The sequence below is a fragment of the Agelaius phoeniceus genome, chromosome 5 (genome assembly GCF_051311805.1).
Source record: "Agelaius phoeniceus isolate bAgePho1 chromosome 5, bAgePho1.hap1, whole genome shotgun sequence".
Lineage (NCBI taxonomy): Eukaryota > Metazoa > Chordata > Aves > Passeriformes > Icteridae > Agelaius > Agelaius phoeniceus.
The window spans coordinates 8,857,485-8,878,272 of record NC_135269.1 but is presented as its reverse complement, the minus strand read 5'-3'; the positions used below and the strand labels follow the sequence as shown (position 1 = coordinate 8,878,272).

The following is a 20,788-nucleotide window of genomic DNA, read 5'->3' as shown; positions in this document are numbered from 1 at the left end:
TGTGATTAAGAAGAGGATTGAACTGATCATGCTATAACAAAACACAGAATAAAACATTCAAGTTACCAGTATGGATCCAAACATACTTTATTCAAAAGACAAGATTCATGGACAGGACTTAACTCATAGTCAAGTTTCATTTTTTGGCCCAAGTTCTGAATAATTATACATCCATATCATCAGAAATACTAACACAGTGGTTGAACATGTCTGTAATGATCAGGTGTACCTGCAAATCTGCTCTTCTCATGCTTGTATATTCAGTAGTTTCTTCACTGATTCCTTGTACTGAGATATGTTACTTTCTGTTTCACCTTCATTTTTAAGCGCAATGACTGAGTTTCTGTAATTCTTAACCACTTCAGATGCCAGCAGCTCCTCCTTAGTGACATTACTGACATTCTCTGAAGCTTTTATTCGAAGCAGTGTGTCCAAGGCATTTTTCTGAGAGCGACTGTTTTCCCAGATATACTCTTCCATGTCTTCCTCAGACTTCTCACTCTCCCACTTCTCAGTTTTCTGAAAGAAAATGCACAACCTTACAAACTACCCAAGAGTGAAATAAAGCAACGATAATTTGAAGAAACTGATCTCTCATAGCAATTCCCTTTAAATAAAAACTGCATTCATGGTGGAAGGTATTTCCTCCTTGTAACTCATGCCTGTATGAGCAGGATGACCTTTCTCCCACTCATCAGGTTCTTTCTGTATCAGGCAGATACAACTGGCTGAGTCAGAGTGGGAGGAAAAGCTTATAGACTGTACATAATGAGTAAAAAACCTTGCAGAGTAGTAATTTTAAAGAGCCCTCAACACTGCAGTTCTGGAAGCAGAACTACATCCCTAGCACAGGGTTCTGGTCTGGCTGCACTGGCTGGTGGGGGGAAAGTGAGACAGGAACAAGTAACCCATGATGTGATTCATGAAGAAAAGCACCACCAACAAATCCATTTCTTCTTCCTGCAAAATACATTGCTCAAGAGAATCTCTATCCACAAGGTGCTGATCACTACCCAATCAGTGCTGCAAAATTAGACAGGATCATAAGTAGGGCACTGACAGAAGACACCATCCCAGTGCCCATAAATACACTTGCTCTGTATCAATTCTGTCTTTCAACATCTCTCCAGCAGGCCTCGAAAGAATCTTTAAGGAATATTTCAAATGTTGTAACTTGCTATTTTTATTGTACTTTGATAAATACAGATGCTTCAGTAATATATATTTGCATTTTTATATATTGCAGGCTGTATGTTTGAGTATTTATAATTATTTAGTACTTTACTGATGTAACCAATATGTCATTTCTTTATATTACCTCACCTATTGTAAGAATTACAATTTGAAGTATTTTGGGTTTAGTTTTCCTATTCATGTTTTTCTTACAATTGTTATAAAATCATGCCTAAATAAAACTTGCATTTCTCTGGAAATATATTCAAAGAAACCTTATAGTAAAGCCTTTACATCACATTGATTTTGGTTTTTCTAAAATCACTTGCCAAAAAGGACTCTTCAGTAAATTTTTAGCTGTGCTATTCAGAACGAAAAAAACATGTTGCAAGTCAGGGGAAGAGAGTTTTTTTTGTTGTTGTTCAGGGTATGTTTTGTTTGTTTTTTCTTTTCTGGCAAGGAGGTAAGGTGGGGTGTGTGTGCTGGTATTGTTTTTCATTTGTTTGTTTAAAGGTTATTCTTTCCACTAAGCATCAAGGCTGCTGCAGACAAACCAAACCAGTATTCAATAACCTTTAATTAAGCAAGATTTTTTTTCACCCTGCAACTCTTGTGTGCTTGGATGCCTCTATCTGAATTTAAAACAGTTTCCCAACTGCTGTGTCCTGCACCTGGTAAATGGCATCTCTTGTCTTTTGAGTCTGAGTCCAAATGTTTAGTCAGAAGCAGCAATTCACACTGCTCAGAGGTTCATATGACTGACATTAAACCCTGGACACAATAAAGCACAGGAGTAAAAGGACCTCACTCAGTTTCTGGAGGGGAAAAACAGGAACAAAGGGACATCCTGTAGCCCTGTACTGCTGAAATATTAATGGAACAAGTGGGCCCAGTGAACTGTTCCTTGTCTGCTTGACAAACCCTGCAATCCAGGGTGGAGATTTAGAGTTTTAAATCAACAGCATCATCCTGCTTTACACATCCCCTAGTTATCTGCAGAGTGGCTATCCAAGACATTTTTTCCCCTGAACTCCAACAGAATTTCCAAGCCAAAGCCTCTCTCACAGGGATAGGGTTTCTCAGGGGTAAGGGAATATGGGTATCACTGCTGGTCACTCCCTGGACCAAACTCATGTCTGAAGTTCAAACAAAAGATCCCTGTGAGGCTTTTAAACACCTCTAAGTCACAGCAGAGACAACAGGGACTAATGACAGTATTACATTTATCTCTTCAGGAATATCCTTCTCTGTACACAACAACTCACAGGATTCTGGAGATGCATGCTGATAAAACAGATTAAGATTTGTCTACCTCTTGTGAGCATTACAAAGTAAGATTTTAAAGCAACTGTTGAGTATTTCTTTCTTGGAATCTTTCCCAGCAGAATGATGTTGTCAACATGGATTTTAAACTAAAATCTTGACTGCGTGGTGGGAGGTGAGGGGGAAGGCAGGAAGGGATTTGACAGTAGGGGGAGATTTCCAAATCCATTAGTTTTTGCAAACTGTATCCAGTGAAACTTTGATATATTTTCAACAGAATTTACTGCAAGAGAAAAGTCACTGTAGAATTATACAGGCAATTGGAAACATACTCTAGGTAGACAAGCACCATGAAGCCTGAACAGTGGAAATGTTACACGTGCTGCAGTCTCAGTTTAAAGTGTTATGAATAAAACTAATAAGGACAATTAAATAAAGTTCAAAAATTAGGTCTTTATCACTCAAATTTTATCAGCTGAATTATTTTTGTCCCTTGCAGATTTAACGCGTTAGTGAACATGTTAAAAACTGTTCACTAGTTTTAAAACTGCGGGTTTAAAAGTGAGAATAAACTGTGAGAAGTGGAATCTGAGTGTGATATTGTGTAATGTTTTCCTAGAATCCCCACTTTGTGAACCAGGTTAAAAACAAGAATTCACTAAAAATGGTTTCCTCATTCTATCACACATAAGACAGAATCTCAGTATTATGCAGCTTGGCTAAAGATGCACTCAGCTTTATACTTTCAACCTTTTCCTCTTAAAAAACTTACAATAACAATCAAAAAACCCCAAACCAAAACACCAGAAAACAATTTTCCATATAAAGTCAAAGATCTAAACCTATGACTAAAGAGGCATAAAAGGCTATTTTTTCACTTCCTAATGCAAAAATAAAGAATTATTTTTTCCATGCCATAAACATAATAAGGTTTTGTTTCTAAGAAAATGTTTTATGCTACAGTTTAAGCCAGTATTTTGGGAGATGTACAAGCTTTTACAGTGCTTAATCTGAATTCTGAAAGAGTATGAATGCTGAAATAGACTTTGGACAGTGAAGTTGCTTTTTACATGTAAGCCATTAACAAAAGGCTTCACTTTATAAGGTACCTTAAAGTGCAGAAAAAAGGAAAAAAATTTGGGATCTCTTAAGCAGACATTTCACCATCAATGTGCTTGGGGTTTTTTCTGCCTGTGTAACTTGCACAGTTTTGTTGCTGCAGTGATACAGAGGCTTAAAATTTTCAGTTCCCTGATCTTCCTTTTGGGAAAAACATTTGAACTAAAATTTCTCTAGTGGCACACAGAAGTCTTGAGGGCAAGATTAAAAGCATGACTCTTGTTGGTTAATATTCTTGTCAATGGTTTGAACAGTTAAATATTTAATGCTTTGTAGCAAAGACCAGGTACTTTATTTTAAAAGGATTATTTTTGAGGGGAAGCAAAGTTCCTTAAATGCCAAGTTGAATTTCAAACTCTGTATAGCCTGGAATAAATACACCTGTATCTTTGTATTGCACTGAAATAAAAGATGCTCTGTGTGGTACAATAATCTTAGATTTTCAACTAATAAATGACAGCTATGCTAACATTTTCCAAGTTACTGGGAACCTTCAATCCTAAGAGGAGTTGCCAAAACAACTATGTGCTTATCTCTTTGGATATAATACACTTTGATCTGTACTATTTAATTAACAACTCAGAAGTATCAACTGAAGTTTGCAGAAAGGCAAAACCTATTTGCATGATATGAGATTGGGTACAGAAATTTTAATTGCTTGGTGATGTAGAGTAAATTAAAATCCATTCTTCTGAATAAGTAGAACTGTATTTTCTAGGACACTGCAATGGCACAGGACAGGTAGGACCTCTAGAGGGTCAAGGGAAAATCAAGAGAAACTATGAGGATAAAAATTCCAGTGAGGTACAAACATGTAACACAAAAAGAGAACAAGCAGAGAAAAAAAACCAGAACTCTGCCCCAAAGACTAATACTACATAAGAGATGCTCCCATAATTAATGATGCTCTCATAATTAATGATGCTCTCAAGTTTAGTGTCTGGCTCTGGAAAATTGCATGAACTTTGGAATCCTAAGAAGCCAGAGACCTGCTTAAGGTTTCAACAGTCCACTCATATCTTTTCCACATATTTTAGGCTGAATTACAAGGTAAACTCCAACTCCCACTATGAAACTGCAAAATTCTGCTGTTACAAAGTATTACTGGCACAACCTGAAGTGGTAAAAATGATGTTTATTTGGAATGGCTTAAAATGACTGTAGTTGAAAAACAATGAAGATGAAGCCTAAAGAAAAGCTGTATGATGGATTTGAGTGTTATCATCAGTGGTCAGGTAAAAATACCCATTCAGCATGCAAACACAGACACTGCATCTCACCAGTGCCTTGCCACTGAAAGCTCTACAAAGAAATGCAAAAGTAATTCCTCTGAAATTCAATCAAGCTGTACAGCTGCAGGGTTGATAAATTTTAATTAAGCCTCCAGTTCCATGCTGTCTGCCCATTCTTCATTTTTATCCTTCCCTCACCTTTCTGTTTCTTACTGTAAGAAGCAGTGGAGAATAGAAAATCCAGGACAACTTTTTAGTGATCTTTTAAGATCTCAGCTTAGCAAGGCTGAATCAAGATCCTTCACTCTCCCTCATCCTGTGTACATTGAAACACCACATGGAATTGGAGCAATAAAAATTGAATTACTCCTAATGTTTTTCATTACTGGAAAATTGACTTTGTGCTGCATTTGCTTCCCATTCCTGCTTTCAACTCCTGACAGAATTGGACTTTTGAGTGATATATACTTGATTAATCCAAGCTATGAGAAGAAATCCATCCATGATCCTTTCAACCACTCGAGGGCAGCAAACTCTAACTCTTTAAAAACCACTTGTACCATAAACACACATCCAGGTTTGGAGTGATGTTACAGCATACAAGCAGCAGCAAAAATGCAACTGGTTAAGCTGCTGATTAATAATCCATCAATATAGCTCACTCTTTCACTGATTAATTCAATCCAGGCACAATCCTGGGGGATAATTTGAAAGGAAGTACAGAAAAAGTCCAAAGAAGACAAATTAAATTCTTACTAATTGGCCAAATCAGCCATCTAATTAATATATTCTGAAAGCTCATAAAACACAAATATCTGATTAATAAGCAGACAACTAGTAAAGAAGAAGCAAAACATCTCCAAGTATTTTAGAATGAGAAAATAAATGAACATTTTTAGGTTTTGAAGATTTTTAAGACTGTTTTAAAATAAGTGAACACATGGGTCTGATACTGCATTTCTAACTGTAATAAAAGGATGATGTATTCCTGGCAACTAAAACATAATTACACTTGAAATTCCATTTCCTGATGTATATCTGCATATAACATTTCCCCCTCTGCATGCTTCCAGTTGACAAAATACAGTAAACCAGTTATTAGCATAAATCATAGGAGTTCTGCCACATTTTAAGAGATCATGGGCAAAGTTTTCAGGCTTGAGGGCAGAAGTTACATGGATCCAGCTTTCCTTCACTCAGCAGGAATGGAACACTGCCCTCATCTTTTGATTCAATTCCACCAGCCACATGCATTAACAGTGTGGCACTACTCTGCTGGGAAAGTCATCAAATCCTACAATTAGTTCTGCAAACAGGACTGATGTTACTGCCTAAATGGAAGGCCAGGCCCTGTCCATCCCCCTCCAATATTAAAGTTCATGTAAATGAAAATAAACCACACACTGTTTGCTCATGGTTTACAAAATGGATCCAAACTATCTTTCAGCAAGTTATTAAAAGGCATTATCCCTGATCAGGGGGAATAAAACCATGCCACAAAATAAAACATGTCACACAAAATAAAATCCCATGTCTCAGGAAACCATTAATTTTTCATGGGAATCAAAGACAATTACAACTGATTGACAAACTCATCAAATATTAACGTGGAGAATGAAAGGTAATAAAAGTGCAAGAGACTTGTGCATATTCAATACACACTGAACACTCCCATATCAATATTGCATAGCCCTGTCTGCCAGCACTAATTAAAGCTGGAGCCCAGCACAGCCGTGGTGTTTGTCTGAAGTTATTACAGTGAGCACTGTCTAGCTCCCTTGTCATTGCTTAATGCTGGAAACTAGTCTGCCATTAATTTAAGATCTGTAATCCAATGTGATGCTGTTGGGGAGAAAAACATCCACGTGTACTTGAAATCCACAGCAAATGTTATCTTTCACCACCGATTTAATTTGATACACTCTACAATTACAAAATTATCCTTCAAGGCAACTGCCACTGAAAGGGAAATATATCTCATCCTCCTTAGGACGCTCTTAACATCAGCACTGCAGTGATCAAAATCAAGAACAATTCATAAAAAATGCTAAATACAGACATTTCCCATTCTAGAACAACTGAAAACAGTAAGTATGAGCTTTAGCAGAGGATAAGGTACAACTTCTGTAAGAGTGACATATGGAGATGGTGAAGGCTTTGTCTGTCTCAAACAATGGGATAGTGACATGGGACATTTGAACAAAGTTCAGTCATCCAAAACATTACTATGGATTTCCAACAACAACAATTTCAGTTCACACTGCTCACTTGTTTTCTGTAAAAAATGCCTGTAAAATTGTTGAAGGGCACCAACACCACCACAAAAATACAGCAGACAAGTGTGAGGAATTCCCTGTGAAAGGAACATCTGTAGTCAGCAAGTGGGAAGGCTGCCCCTTTTCTGAGCAAGAGGGAGCTCAGAAAAGCAGTCAGCTTGAGACAAGATATGTGAGAGAGCATTTAAGAAGAACACTTCCAAATGACAGCCAGTTTACTGCAACCCAGGAAAAGACATATTCTAATTAACAGACAGGAGTTTGGAATCCTGCAAAATGTTCTCTTGGTTGAATTTGAAGAAAAGTGAGTTGGAAGAGAATAGAATTGTAAGGTCATTTACTTTAAAATATAACAGAGAGCACATTTAGAGAGTCCATGCACAATTGCTTACCCAGGATTCATGGTACAGAACTGTGAGCAGGTGCATGCCATAATCATAGTTCTGCCTTCTTAGGGGACACCTGGAAATGCAGAAACATTTTTCTGAACAAAAGGTTAAAACTTACCATCAAACTTTCTACTGTGTAATGCAGGGAATCTTAGGAAATGAGTGGTTGATTCCTGTGTACTTCTCAATTTCACACAACCAAGAATAACCTCATGGAGGCTTGAGTAATAAGAACACAGGAGAATGGGCAGCTGCAAGGCAGCAGGAAAACATACAATATCCAAGGGTTTACACATCTTCTGGAGACATTAGAAACTTCTTTGCCCCCGTGCCAAAGTGGAATCCAACATACATTAAGTCTGAACTCTTTTAAAATGTGTTTTTAACAGTTAATAGCAGGAGTAGTGTTACTTAATTCCCATTTTAGCCTTAAATTATAATAATTCACCATGACAATAACTGGTATTAGTGGAAGACACCCAGTCCTTTCTCAGCTGTGGGCATTGCTACAATATTTTTGTGTCCTTCTGGCAGCTCACCTGTCTGTTGTAATTGTGAGCACATCTGTCTCCTGACAGTACCTCTCTCCCACGAGCTTAATGAGCTTCTTCTTTGCATGGTCATCCAAATTCAGGTTAGAAAGTTTAACCTTCAAGAAAAGGAGAAAACAACTTTAACTCCTTGGAAAACCCAAACTCTGAACTCTGGAAGTACTTGAGACAGGTAGATCTTCTATCAAGGAGAGCTATTCAGGATGCATATTCAGGAAGCAATTTATACCTGCACAGTCTAACTTCCAGAGATGGTTTAAAAAACTGATTTAGTGCTGATTTGTAGAGGAATTTTTAGCAGAGAGCCTTTCCCAACTTAGCTGCCAGGCCTTTCCCAATCTTCCACTGCATTTGATGGCAGAGATGCTTAGGAAGAAGAATTTGCCATCTTCCTGCCTTGGGATAAATCAGGAGGGGGAATCAAACCAGTACAGAGTTGCAAACTTTATTTCCTAAAGGGCCTGAACATGTGGTGGGGGACAAGACAATGAGTTCTAAAATTCTAGAATTCTGCAGGTGTGGAACAGTTCATAATTTGCAGAATTTCTTCAGATTGTATCACACTGAAGTCTTAAAATAAGACAAGAATAATGTGAGTATTCAAACAATTTATACCTGCATAGTATCCCCACACCTTCACAATGCCTTACAAGTCCCAAGGCCAGTGAATATGAATGGACAGATTTGGTCAGGAACACACAGACATACTCACTCGTGTGTGAGTTTGAATTCCCTCAATTTCTCTCATTTCCTTACAGAAGACCACACTTGCATGTTTGGAAAAGAAAGCCAAGCATTTAGGGGTTTGAATCAAAGGCTGTTTACCAAAACTACTACTTACTCTTAAGGTCACCACTCTTGCTTTGGGATTCCTAATAGAAGTCCCTGAAGAAACATAATCTACTGTTTCAACTTCAATGGGAAAATGCTGTTCACATTTCTCATCACTGTCCAGAGCACTTGGCCATTCAGTGCAGAAATCTGTACAATAAAGAGAAAAACACTCCAATTAATATCTGTCTGTTACATACCTGTACCTCTGGTGTATTTGGCTGGGTTTTTTTGTTCTTTCAAATGAATTGCAATATATGTTTTTAAAAGTACTAGTCTTAGAAACCATGCTCATTTAGCTAACAGCAGTGTTTCTGCTAGACTTGCTCCTGTATTGCCTTGTCTGTCTTTGTACTGGCTTCCCCAAAAAGGGACACAGCACTGCAGATGCAGCCTCACAAGTGCCAAACAGGATCATTGAATGGTTTGGGTTGGAAGTGACCCTACTGCTTTGGGGATTTTTTACTAGATCCAGCTGCTCAAAGCCCTGCCCAACTTGAGCTTGAACACTTCCAGGATGGGGTATCCACAGGTTCACTGGACAAGCTCTTCCAGTGTCTCACCACCCTCATCACAAAACAGGCTTCCTTTCAGGTTCCCCTCACAGGTTTGCTGGGTGGAAGGATGCTCCTGGTCTCCAGTAGCTCCTGTATCTCCCCAGTAGACCCTGCTCTAACAGAGGGTCTCATATTAATAGCTCTTTGGTCATTAAATGCAGCCCATAATGGCTACTGACTGAAGCCTGTTCAATCACAGAGTTCTCTGAGAACTGAGTCACTTTCTTCACTCACCTTCTGGAAAGCACTGAACTACCAACTCATCAGCTCAAGCAAGGTCTCGTGCAAAAGTAACATTTCAGTCTTACTCTTGTGCTGACAACCTCTTGAGACTTATCTGCTACCACCTGGATGACTCCTGGCAGCAGCAGGAAAGCAGACAGTACCAGCCACAGCCCACTGAATAACCAGCTCCGCAAGTGTACCATGCCTCACCTCCATCACACACAGTTACAGCTTGCTTTGTCTGAAAACTTACAGAGATGGTTTAAAAAGAAAAAAACAACCAACTAAACAAACAAAAAACAAACAAACAAACAAAAAAAAATCAAAAAACCTCAACCCCTCGTCTCACCTTTAAGAGCTGCACAGTGCTTCTTAATTGCAGGAGGAGTAAGATGCAAAAAATTGGGGATCTGAAACAGACACATTAAGAGTTACCAAAAGAAGAGCTTTTTGCCTGATCAGATGTAAATGAGCATTACTGAAATCTGATTACACTTCTCACATTTGCTAAGGCAGTGTAACATGCTTAAGGAAATATTCATTTAAGCACACTCTTCTCAAGTCTGATTTAGGGAAAGGCTTAACTCTGTGACAAAAGTCACAGGCATGATCACCCTAAAAAGTCTCCTGATATCATTCACTTGTTAATTAACTTTATATTTGTTACCACTTGGAAACTTGAGAGGATTATAAGACTTAATAGCAGAAAGCAGTCTCCAAGACAAATATTCCAATCAAAGCAGTGCAGCCTTAGTGAACAGTAACTTTAAAAGTGACCCCCCAGCCATGGCACATGTTTTACCTTGATAAGCTCTAGGTTGCCTTCTTTTGGTGGAGGCACTCCTCTCTTCACTGGGTAGCCCATTCTGATTGGGAGAGGCACAGAGGCAGGTTTGAAGGCAGCTGCTGTTGGGTACACACTGCTCCAGTCCTGATCCACAGCCATCCTCTCTGTCCTGGGAGGTGCAGCCTGATCAAGGGAAAGGGGGACAAGTGGGACAGGAGATACATGGGATATAACACAAGGCAGGATCAAACAATGATTTCAAGAACCAATTCCCACAGCTGGACATTTCCAGACACCTTTACAGCCAAAATTAGTGCTGATTTGTAGAGGAATTTTTAGCAGAGGCCTTTTCCATCTTAGCTGCCAGGCCTTTCCCAGTCTTCCATTGCATTTGATGGCAAAGATGCTTAGGAAGAAGAACTTGCCATCTTCCTGCCTTGGGATAAATCAGGAGGGGGAATCAAACCAGTACAGAGTTCCTAAAGGGCCCAAACATGTGGTGAGGGACAAGACAATGAGTTCTAAAATTCTGGAATTCTGCAGGTGTGGAACAGTTCATAATTAATAATGCTGAAATTTCTTGCCATGGAAATTCCAGTGCAGGGACAAAGTATCAGTACATTGCAGAAATAGCTCATACCCTCCAAAAACTGACCATCCTTTCAGTCAAATGCTCTTAGAAAAAGAAAAGCTTTATGCCAGAAAGCAAGCACCACAAATCCTGTAAACTCAATCTGAAAACAGCATTGACATGTCTGGGTTATTGGAAATGCAACTTTAAGTTATTTTCAGACCTGCACTCCCTGGTGTCAGTGCAAGTTAAACATCAGCTTAGTGTTATATTTTTGATAACACAAACTGAAAAGGTTACAGAAGGTGGTGCTGGCCTGGAATGGTCCCAGGGGATTGTTTCACCAGGATTTGACTGCAGAAGGGGCTGCTGGGCAAACTGACACAACACACAGCTTAGAAAACTTTCCCAAACACCTGAGCTACCTGTAAGTTTCAGTACTTACTGATCTTACAAATTGTGGTGTCCTGCCTCTTCTCCTTACTGAGCCTGAAAGAAGGAAATAAAAAAGAGATTAACAAAAACATATTTTTAAAAGAAATTATTCTATAGTTTTGGAAGCAAAAAATGTAGCATAAGTCTGTAGAGTTTTTGTGGTTTTGTGACAATATCCAGAAATAATCCTCAATCTTTCCATGGAAGAAGGGGAAGATCAGATACCCAATACTGAAGATTACCAATTAACTTTGTAAAAGATAAGATGGAAAAGAACTTGGAGGACAAAAACGAAGAACAAAAATGAAGAACATTTCTGCCTTCATTCCTACGCTCCCTTTCCTCTTTCCCACACAGTAGTCACAAACCACTCTCCACCAGCAGCACAAGATGGATAAACTTAAGAGTTCCAATTTCCAAAAGGAGAGTGCCATGGCTCCATCCTTTCCTTCTGACAGCACAGCTTCACCCCCTCTTCTGTGCCACTCTGCAGCACAACTAACCTCTGCATGAACAGTTCAGACATTGGATTGTTCCTCTTCTAGAACCGGGGGTGGGGAACACCTTGATCCTGCTCCCTGGGCACTTCCAGAGAAAGTGGAATGGGAAGTGAAAGAGTTTAATCCATTTCAGGTCTGGGATTCTCCTGGCTCTATAGCTCACTGATTTCACCTGGAGCTGTGGTGAGGGCTCCCTAGGGATGCCCTCACCAAAGTCACCAAATACCAGTGGATTTTCAAACTAAATACTGATCTTTGCATGCCTGTCTGCCCTCATTTCCTCCTCCTCCTCAAACTCTAAAACACTTCCAAACCCTACTGCCCAAAACAAATACCAGAATATAATGTGGCCTCAGACATACAAAGGTGAGCCTGATGACATTTATTTTCAAAAGCCTGGTTTGAATTCAGAGTTTCCATCGATTGTACATATTTAGCATAAAGCAATGACTGAGATTTAAGAAGGGATGTTTGGTTTCTTTTTTATGTCATTCGTCTTACAACCCTATCCCATAAAAACTTGTGGATTTCACATGTTATTTGTTCCCCTTATCTGAGAACTTTATGTCTCTTCATCCTTTTCTTGCTATTAAAATCTTAAACCGAACAATACATCTGTTCAGGGTGGTGCAAGAGATAATATTCAGATAACATCTTTATCCCTCGAGCTACCTATTTCGTGGTGTTTTCACATACAGCCACACGTCACAACAACTTCACTATTCCTGTTACAAACATCTGTAATTTCAGGCCAGGACATGACACCTTTAGCTACTACAGCATCACCGGACATCACTCAGAGGCGCTTTCAGCGACCTGCCGTGCTCCAGACGCCCACCGGGAAAAGGCTGGGAAAACCCAGACCCACCGCTCCCACTGGCACTGGCCAGGCACGACACCAAAGGCTTCCCAGGAGTACACACAGCGATGAAATTCCCCTTGGGAACAACCTAACACAGGCTCCGCTCGGTGCAGCCCTGCCCGCCGTGCGTCCCGCCATGCCGGCGGTGCAGCCCGACCGCCCCGGGCACGCCGCGCTCACCTTCCCGAGGCTGCGGCCCTTCCCTGCCGCTCACCGCGGGCGCCGACGAAAAAGCGGCGCGTCCCCAGCGAGGCGTGCCCGGGGCCCCGCCGGCGGCCCGGGACAGCAGAGCCTGGGACAGCAGAGCCCGGGACAGCAGAGCCCCGCCGCTCAGCCCGGCCCGGCAGCACCGCCCGGCCCGCGCCGCCATCCCGGCCCCGCCGCGCTCCTCCCGCGGCCCCGCCCGGCGCGACGGCGGCCGGCTCGGGCCCGGCCCCGCACGGGCGAACGCGGCAGCGCCGCCCTCACGGAGCCCCGCGGGGCCGCTCTGCCCCGGGAAGAGCGCAGGCGGCCCGGGCGCTGTCTCTGAGCGCTGCTGTGGAGCCCTGAGCTGGGAATATCCCGGGTGGGAAACGTGTCCTGGCCCTGCACAGACACCCCGACAATCCCTGCACAGACACCTCGACAATCCCACCCTGTGCATCCCTGAGAGCGGTGTCCAAACGCTCCCAGAGCTCTGGCAGCCTTGGGGCCGTGACCATTCCCTGGGGAGCCTGGGCAGTGCCCGACACCCTCTGGGGGAAGAACCTTTCCCTGATCTCCAGCCTAAACCTCCTCTGACACAACTTCAGGCCATTCCCCAAGTCCTGTTCCTGGTCACAGAGAACAGAGCTCGGAGCTGCCCCTCTGCTTCCCCTCATGAGGAAGCAGCAGACGGACATGAGGGGCCCCCTCAGTCTCCTCCAAGTCAAGTTTTTTCCCCTCACAAGTTAAAATGCAACTTCTCCCCTCAGTCTGCTTCAATTTATTTTTGGGGGATTTATTTTTTCCCCCCATAACCCAAGGGAAGGAGGACTGGTGAAAACAGCCATACAATACAGTGCAGAACAGGAGATCCACACAGCAACTAATGAAGAAAACTTTAAGTCAGTGTAGCTGTAAATCGAACCACAATAGCCAGTAAAATTTGCTAGGATAAACCACAGTCCTGTGTATTTCTTAAAAGCAGTAATCAAAACCCTCTGCTAAAAGTTTGATGGCATTAATCTTTCCTTCATGCTGTTCAACCAGAGCTTCCTATCTCTCACATTCACCTCTTTCCAGAAGATCCTTCAAGCCCCCTTTTTTTGGTGCAGAACAAATTGAATTGTGCTGGGCTACATCTGAGACACACTGAACACCTCATCTGAATTACAATGGGCTGTGACTTTTCTAGGAAATACTCTGCAAAAAGGACTCAAGGTTTTCACTCGTATTTCATAGTGAAACAGCTTCAAATTTAAAGTAATCTAAATAGCTGCCTGGAAAGTCCTGTATTAAAGACATGGATACTGCTCAGAGCTGGGGCCTTAGAACTCACTAGGGATAAAGTGAAATACCAACAGGCACAATGAGAATTTCCAGCATGGAACCTCCTTTTCAAGGGAAAGCTCCTTTTAGCTCTCCTAATGTTTTAGCCACAAAATAAATCTAGATAGGGAAACAAAACTGTTGGTAGCACAGGTGGTCCCAGTAAACTGCCCAGATTTCCAAGTCTGGTTGAAAAAGATATGTACAATTTTACCCATGATGTATTTATTTTGTGTAAAATATACCAGTATATCATCCTGAAGGACAGGAAATTTAAGAGGAGAAAAAAAAAATCTAAGAAAAGCATGTAAACAGAAAGGACTATGTGATTTGTTTATATCTAGAAAATCAAAACATTGACAAACATCATGTGGAATCAGAACAAGGAAAATTGAATGCCTCTGAATGCTTTTGCTTACTGGAAAATTGACTTCCTGCTCCATTTGCTTCTCTTTCCTTCTTTCTAACTGGATTTTTTCCCTGATAAACTAGTAATTGAATTTTCCTCTCTGCTGCAGCACAACTAACCTAGAGTCCAACATCTTTTCTCAATGGCCACATTCCAGGGGAGGCATTTATATTTAGTGAAATTTAACAAAATTTGGAAAGCAATGCATGTATGGAATGTATGCATCCCATACATTCACCACCTGCTGGTTTTAATGGGAGGAGATCCACAGCTGTCTGAGCCGATGAGCTCTTTGCTCTGCAATATCAGTGTTAGTAATATCCCAAGACCCCAGGAATTTCAGTGCTCTCTTACAGCAAAAGTTGGTGCTGATTTGTAGAGGAATTTTTAACAGAGGGCCTCTCCCATTTGGCTACCAGGCCTTTTCCAACCTTCCACTGCATTTGCTTTCAGAGATGCTTAGGAAGAGGAATTAGGCATCTTCCTGCCTTGGGATAAATCAGCAGGAGGAGGAGGGGCAATAAAAGCAGCATGGAATTGAAAACTCTGTTTCCTGAAGGGCTTGACTGTGGGGTGGCAGGCAAGACAATGAGTATTAAAGTTCTGAAATTCTGAAAGGGTGAACCAGTTCATAAAACCCCAGTTACTGAGCACTGGAGGGGAGCAGGGTTTGGCTGCTCATATGCTTATCAAAGAACATGTTATTATCATGGAAAAGGTGTCACCCAAAAGTGGCTGTCCTTCCAGAGCTGGGCAAGGCCCATCGTGTCTGATACCGTTAGCAACGACCATGGCTGAGGGTGCCGAGTGCCCCACTGGGCTGTGACACCAATTTGTGCCAGCGCTGTGCATCTGTAGGAAGCTGGGAAGGCTCTGCAGAGGTACCTGGGCAGGCTGCACGGGATGAGGGTCAGCCAGACCCAGTGCTGGGTGCTGCATGGGGGCCACAGCGATTCTCAGCTTGTAGGGCTCTGTTACAAAATCGGGGGCAGAGGTTCTTGGTTGACTGTTGGTGTCGGTTGCTTCTGGCAGTCCTTCAGTTGTCCCTTGGGTCACCCATAGACCTGCAGAACCTTTGGGCTGGTCCTGCTGTGAAGGGTCAGCCTTGCTGCTGCCAGGGTGGAAGGCCCCTGACCAAGGTAAGGACATTCCCCATCTCCCTGGATTTTCTCAGAGCACAGAGATGCTCAGCAGCTGACTGCAGCCACATGTATTGAGAGTGCTGACAAGCTGAGGCTCCACTGCTGGAACTCAAAAAGCTCCCCCATCCCTCCCCCAGCCTCTCATCTCATCTGTCTGAAGACACTGACCTCCTCCCTCAGTATTTTCCTTCTGCTTTAAAGCTCAAAGTCAAGTCAAGGATGCAGGAACCCTCTTGGTCTGCTTTTCTGACACTTCCGTGGACAGCAGGAAGTACAGCTCATTTCTGGGATCAGTGGGGCACGTTCTGCTCACTCAGTTTGCAGCTTACCTGCACTGGTGGCATGGCACCTCAATCACCACCTGTGAATGGGACACTCATCTTTCCGTAGACAGAAATGCCTGTCTGAAATGCTCAGGCCATTCCTAAAATTCTGCATGAAATTTAACATTCTCTGCCATGACACATTGTGTCTCCATATATTTCTGACCCTTTTCTCTGAAATCTACTACTCTAAGGAGTATGGAGACTACATAGAGTTATGTGTTATTGATTACTTTCACACTTTTCACACAGAGCTCTTCAACAAAACCTTTTCTCTCCTCTCTGTCCGCAGCCTGAGCAAAAGACGTAGCTGAGTTTTCTCGCAGCATGGATAACAGCAGTGGTCCTGTTCTTCTCTTTACCTTGCTCCTGATGCAGAACACGAGCAGCCCCAAAGCCTCCTCCCCTCCTGCTGGCTACGAGATGGCAGAACCTCCATTCCCAGGTGCCGGCCCCAGCAGGAACCACTCTCTGGTAGAGTATGGGCTGAAGCTGGGGGAAATCGCAGCTGCCAGCGTGGTTTGGGGAGTGCTGTGGCTGATCTCTGTCATGGGAAACTTCCTGGTTTGCTTAGTGATCCACAGGAGCAGGAGGACACAGTCCACCCCCAACTATTTTGTGGCGTCCATGGCGTGTGCAGACCTGGTGAGCAGCGTGGGGAGCGCGCCCTTCCTGCTGCTGCAGCTGAGCTGCGGGCGGTGGGTGCTGGGCAGCGGGGTGTGCCGGCTGGCCAGGTACATCCAGTACCTCACGCCCGGGGTCCAGATCGATGTGCTCCTCGCCATCAGCATGGATCGATGCTACACTCTCATCCATCCCCTGAATTTCAGAGTTTCCAGGGAGAAAGCCAAGAGAATGACTCTGGTCTCTTGGCTCTGTGGTGCTCTGTTTGCATCACCGGCCTGTTTTCTCTATGGCTCCAGCAGTGACCACCACTGCAACTTCTTCCTCCCCAGTTCTGAGCTAGGAGTCACCTCTGGTGTCTTCCACCTCTCAGCGCTGTTGCTTTTGATCCCATCACTCCTCATTATCCGCTGCTACCAGAAACTCTTCACCTACATTTGGAGAAGTGGGACTGAGGACACAGCTGGAAGGAGGACAATGAATCTTGTCTTAAGAAGAAAAGTGAAAACTGCCAAGTTGTTTTTCATCTTTGTCTTGAATTTTCTTCTGTCCTGGCTGCCTTTCTTCATGGTACAGTTGTGGCACCCACAGGAAACAGACTACAGAAAGAGCTCCTTGCTTTTCCTGGCCATCACCTGGATCGCTTTCAGTTCCTCAGCTTCTAAACCGATCCTCTTCTACATCTATGATGCAAAGTTCAGAAGAGGAATACTAGAAATTTGTTGCATGTGGAAATACCCCAGAAGCAACATCTACACCATTACCACCAGTTCCAGGACAGCTGAAAATAATCACATTATCCCAGCCCAACCTCACCAAAGACTCACCTGTGATGCTTTTAACAGAGAAGTCAAGGAGCATGAGCATGCCAGGCCTGGTGATTCCAATCCCACAAATACATTTGCCAAGAGGGTTTCATTACTTTGAAAAGGAATGGATGAGCTGTGGAGTGCTATCTTCCCCCAGAAGAAGGAGCATCTTTCACTCTCTTGAAGCAATAAATAGGTACATATTTTAGACCAGCTTCTAGGGTATTAAAAAAAAAATAAATGTTCTGTATTATTTAATGGCTTGTGTTTGATGCATTTGTTCTATTTTATTTCAGTTTTCATGTTCTGCTTTGGAGAACTCCTTTCCTGGAATCTACAAGAGTCCTTACACACTCTGTAGGGAGAAAAGGAAAAGAAAGAAATACCGCTTGTTACAATCCCTGTAAGGGATGGGCCATAGTGTAGAAATGTCTGAATCCACCCAAAGCCATCTAGGCTTCCTTCCAGTATGTCCCTGGGGATATTCCTGCACTGGGCATGTCCCTCTTGTTCAGACCCCTCTGGTCTGGTGGACAGGGTGGTGTTGGGTTAATGGCTTGACTGGATGATCTAAGGGGTCTTTTCCAACCTAAACAATTCTAGGATTCTGTCTCCTTCCAGTCTTCCTGTGCCTCCATTTCTCTTTGGGAATAACCTCCTCCTGGAAAAGTTGCAGCAGATTGTTTCAGCAGGGTTGGACTGCAGAAGGGGTTCCTGGACAAATTTCCAAGTCACAGCTTAGGACTCCTCCTCCACACAGGCCCCAGTGGAGGAGCCTCAGGCTCTGCCATCCTGGGGCCTGTTCCAGTGTGTGGCTGTGGAGCCACAGAGCCATGATTCCATTGCATGGAGTCATGGAATATCCTGGGTTGGAAGGGAGCCCTGGCCCTGCACAGACACCCCAACAATCCCACCCTGTGCATCCCTGAGAGTGTCATCCAAATGCCCCTGGAGCACTGGCAGTCTTGGGGCTGTTCCCTGGGTAGCCTTTCCCTGATATCCAACCTAAACCTCCCATGACCCAGCTCCAGCCATTCCCTCAGGTCCTGTCTCTGGTCACAGAGAGCAGAGATTGTATCTGCTCCTCTGCTTTCCCTAGGGAGGAAGCTGCAGACCCCGCTGAGGGCTTCTCTCAGTCTCCTCCAAGTCAGTTTTCTCCCTTCACAACTAAAAATACAACTTTTCAGTCACTGCATGCTATTTGTCTCCCCAAAACACGCACAGGCTCTTTCAACAACCTCTGTAAGCAAAGCTCTGTAGATCTTTTCAGGAAAACACAAATGGATTCATCCCTGGGAACATTTTCCCCATGGAAACAAGATGGTGATGCTGTCATATGTAAATCTGGACCAGGTAGTGCTGCTTTCCTTAAATTTCAGCATTTTTTCCTGTGCCTCAGGACATGTTTGTGCAGATGTTAATTGGGTTTTTTGGTAGCAATATGCTTGTGCCCCTGGCCGTGCCCATGAGTTCTGGTTTTAATCTATTTGTTTCATATTACAACAGGGCTGTAATGTATTTTACCCTTTCATTGCTAATACAGCATCTCACAATGACCTCATCCACTTTAGCACAATTATTGGTCGGAATGCATTATGAATGGTAGACAGTAATTGCAACTGCTAATTGAAGTATAAACCTTGCAATTACAGATTTCCACAAGATTTTTGGTAATTTTACAAATTTTGAGGTATGGAATGTCCATCTGTTGTTAACAGCTGATGGAAAAAGGACAAGGGAAGAGATGATGGAATTTTTCGTAGGAGTGTCTGATAAATGTTCAAAGCTAAGATTAATTATTTAAATTATCTAAATCTTTGTATTCTCAAAGTTAGTTCTGAAATGAACATGTCCAGAGGTCAAAGACAGCAAGGCATCTGAGTGGGCATTTGGGCTTGAGCACCCAAAAAAATTAGAATCTATCCTGAACCTGAAAATTGAGGATTTCATATCCTGAACTAAAAATTGAGTTGTTAGCAGTAGAAAGGTGCATGGACACACCTCTAGAGGGTATACATTCCTCATGCTGTACACATGGGATATAAAGTGGCACTGAATATTATATAATGCATTCATAAGTATCTCTTATAAATAATAACTGCTTTTCCAATAAAAAAAAGAGTAAATATTTGCATCTTCATTTTCATCATATGTGTCAGATGTACCCCATTTCCCTCACTATGAGGAGTCATTGTCAAGGCAGAGAGAAATGCTGTTTATTTCCACACCCCTCTGCTCCTGTACATCCTCAGGACAGACACTTTGCCACTCAGTTTGTGCACCTGAATGCCAGATAGAGAGTGGAGTTAGTGCTCAGGGTTGGAGAACTCTTCGGTTTACAGTGGTACTTAATATAATTAGTGCATTTTACAAATACTCAACAATGCCTTAAGCCAGTCTTACTGACCTTCTGAAGTCCTGCTCTATATTCTCACTAGAACATCCTTACTTAGAAGCCACTCAGAATTTTATCTCATTTTCCACATTAGGGTAACATAAGAAGAGACCTTTTGTTGAAAGCAGGTAGTGCCAGTCCCAGAACAAGATCAGCTGCAGGTGTTACATGTTTCTTTGAGTTCATATTTCATTACTTCACTGTGGGTCACTTGCATGTCCTGGGTTGCAGTACCAAAAGTTATTGATTTATTTTAAAATCCTCACGAAATTTTCCTAGTTTTCCTAGAAAGAAGCCAGTAAGTCACAATTATTGTTCACAAGTCAACATTCAGTAGAGTGATCCATGTTCAGCACACTGCTGCTTTTGGTAAGTTTTACTCCAGATGAACATCAAGTGAACATCCTCCTGCTCAGGAGGGTGCTTTTAAAGAAACACATATGGGATGTTCTAGTTGCTAGAACACAGCTCTCAAGCTCACTCACTTCTTCCACAATCCTTACTTCCAAGGCAGCTTCTTTTCTACAACAAATTTTAAACAGATCTTATCACAGATACCTTTATTTAGATTTCCTGGATTCCGATAAGCTAAACACAGTCCCAGATTTCCAAAAGGTGGACAAAACTGAAGTGCCTCAGGTGCCAAGTGTCTTTGCTGAGCTCGTCATATCCAGCTGAATGTGTTAATTGTGGGAAGAATGTAGGATTTGCTTCTCTGCTGGAAACATCCTGGGTGACATTCTGAGCACCCAGAGTGGTGGAGTGGTACTCACCAGGGAGCCCTCCATCCTTCTGTGTGCAGGAGA

The 20,788-nt window shown here is 42.5% G+C and overlaps 2 protein-coding genes across 2 annotated transcripts; one reads left to right on the top strand and one right to left on the bottom strand.

Annotated features, from left to right (window-relative positions):
* Positions 1–62: 62 nt before the first annotated feature.
* On the bottom strand, positions 63–13,186 carry MRPS35 (mitochondrial ribosomal protein S35). Its single transcript, XM_054631786.2, has 8 exons — positions 12,952–13,186; positions 11,420–11,463; positions 10,419–10,586; positions 9,966–10,026; positions 8,845–8,984; positions 7,992–8,101; positions 7,456–7,525; positions 63–519 (listed from the first exon to the last, which is right to left on the bottom strand). Exons 1-8 carry the CDS (start codon positions 13,139–13,141, stop codon positions 247–249), a joined length of 1,056 nt encoding a protein of 351 aa, XP_054487761.2. The 5' UTR covers positions 13,142–13,186; the 3' UTR covers positions 63–246.
* Positions 13,187–16,448: 3,262 nt separating this feature from the next.
* Positions 16,449–17,705, top strand: LOC129119947 (putative G-protein coupled receptor 19). The gene has a single exon (XM_054632192.2). It carries the CDS (start codon positions 16,482–16,484, stop codon positions 17,703–17,705), a length of 1,224 nt encoding a protein of 407 aa, XP_054488167.1. The 5' UTR covers positions 16,449–16,481.
* The last annotated feature ends 3,083 nt before the right edge of the window (positions 17,706–20,788 follow it).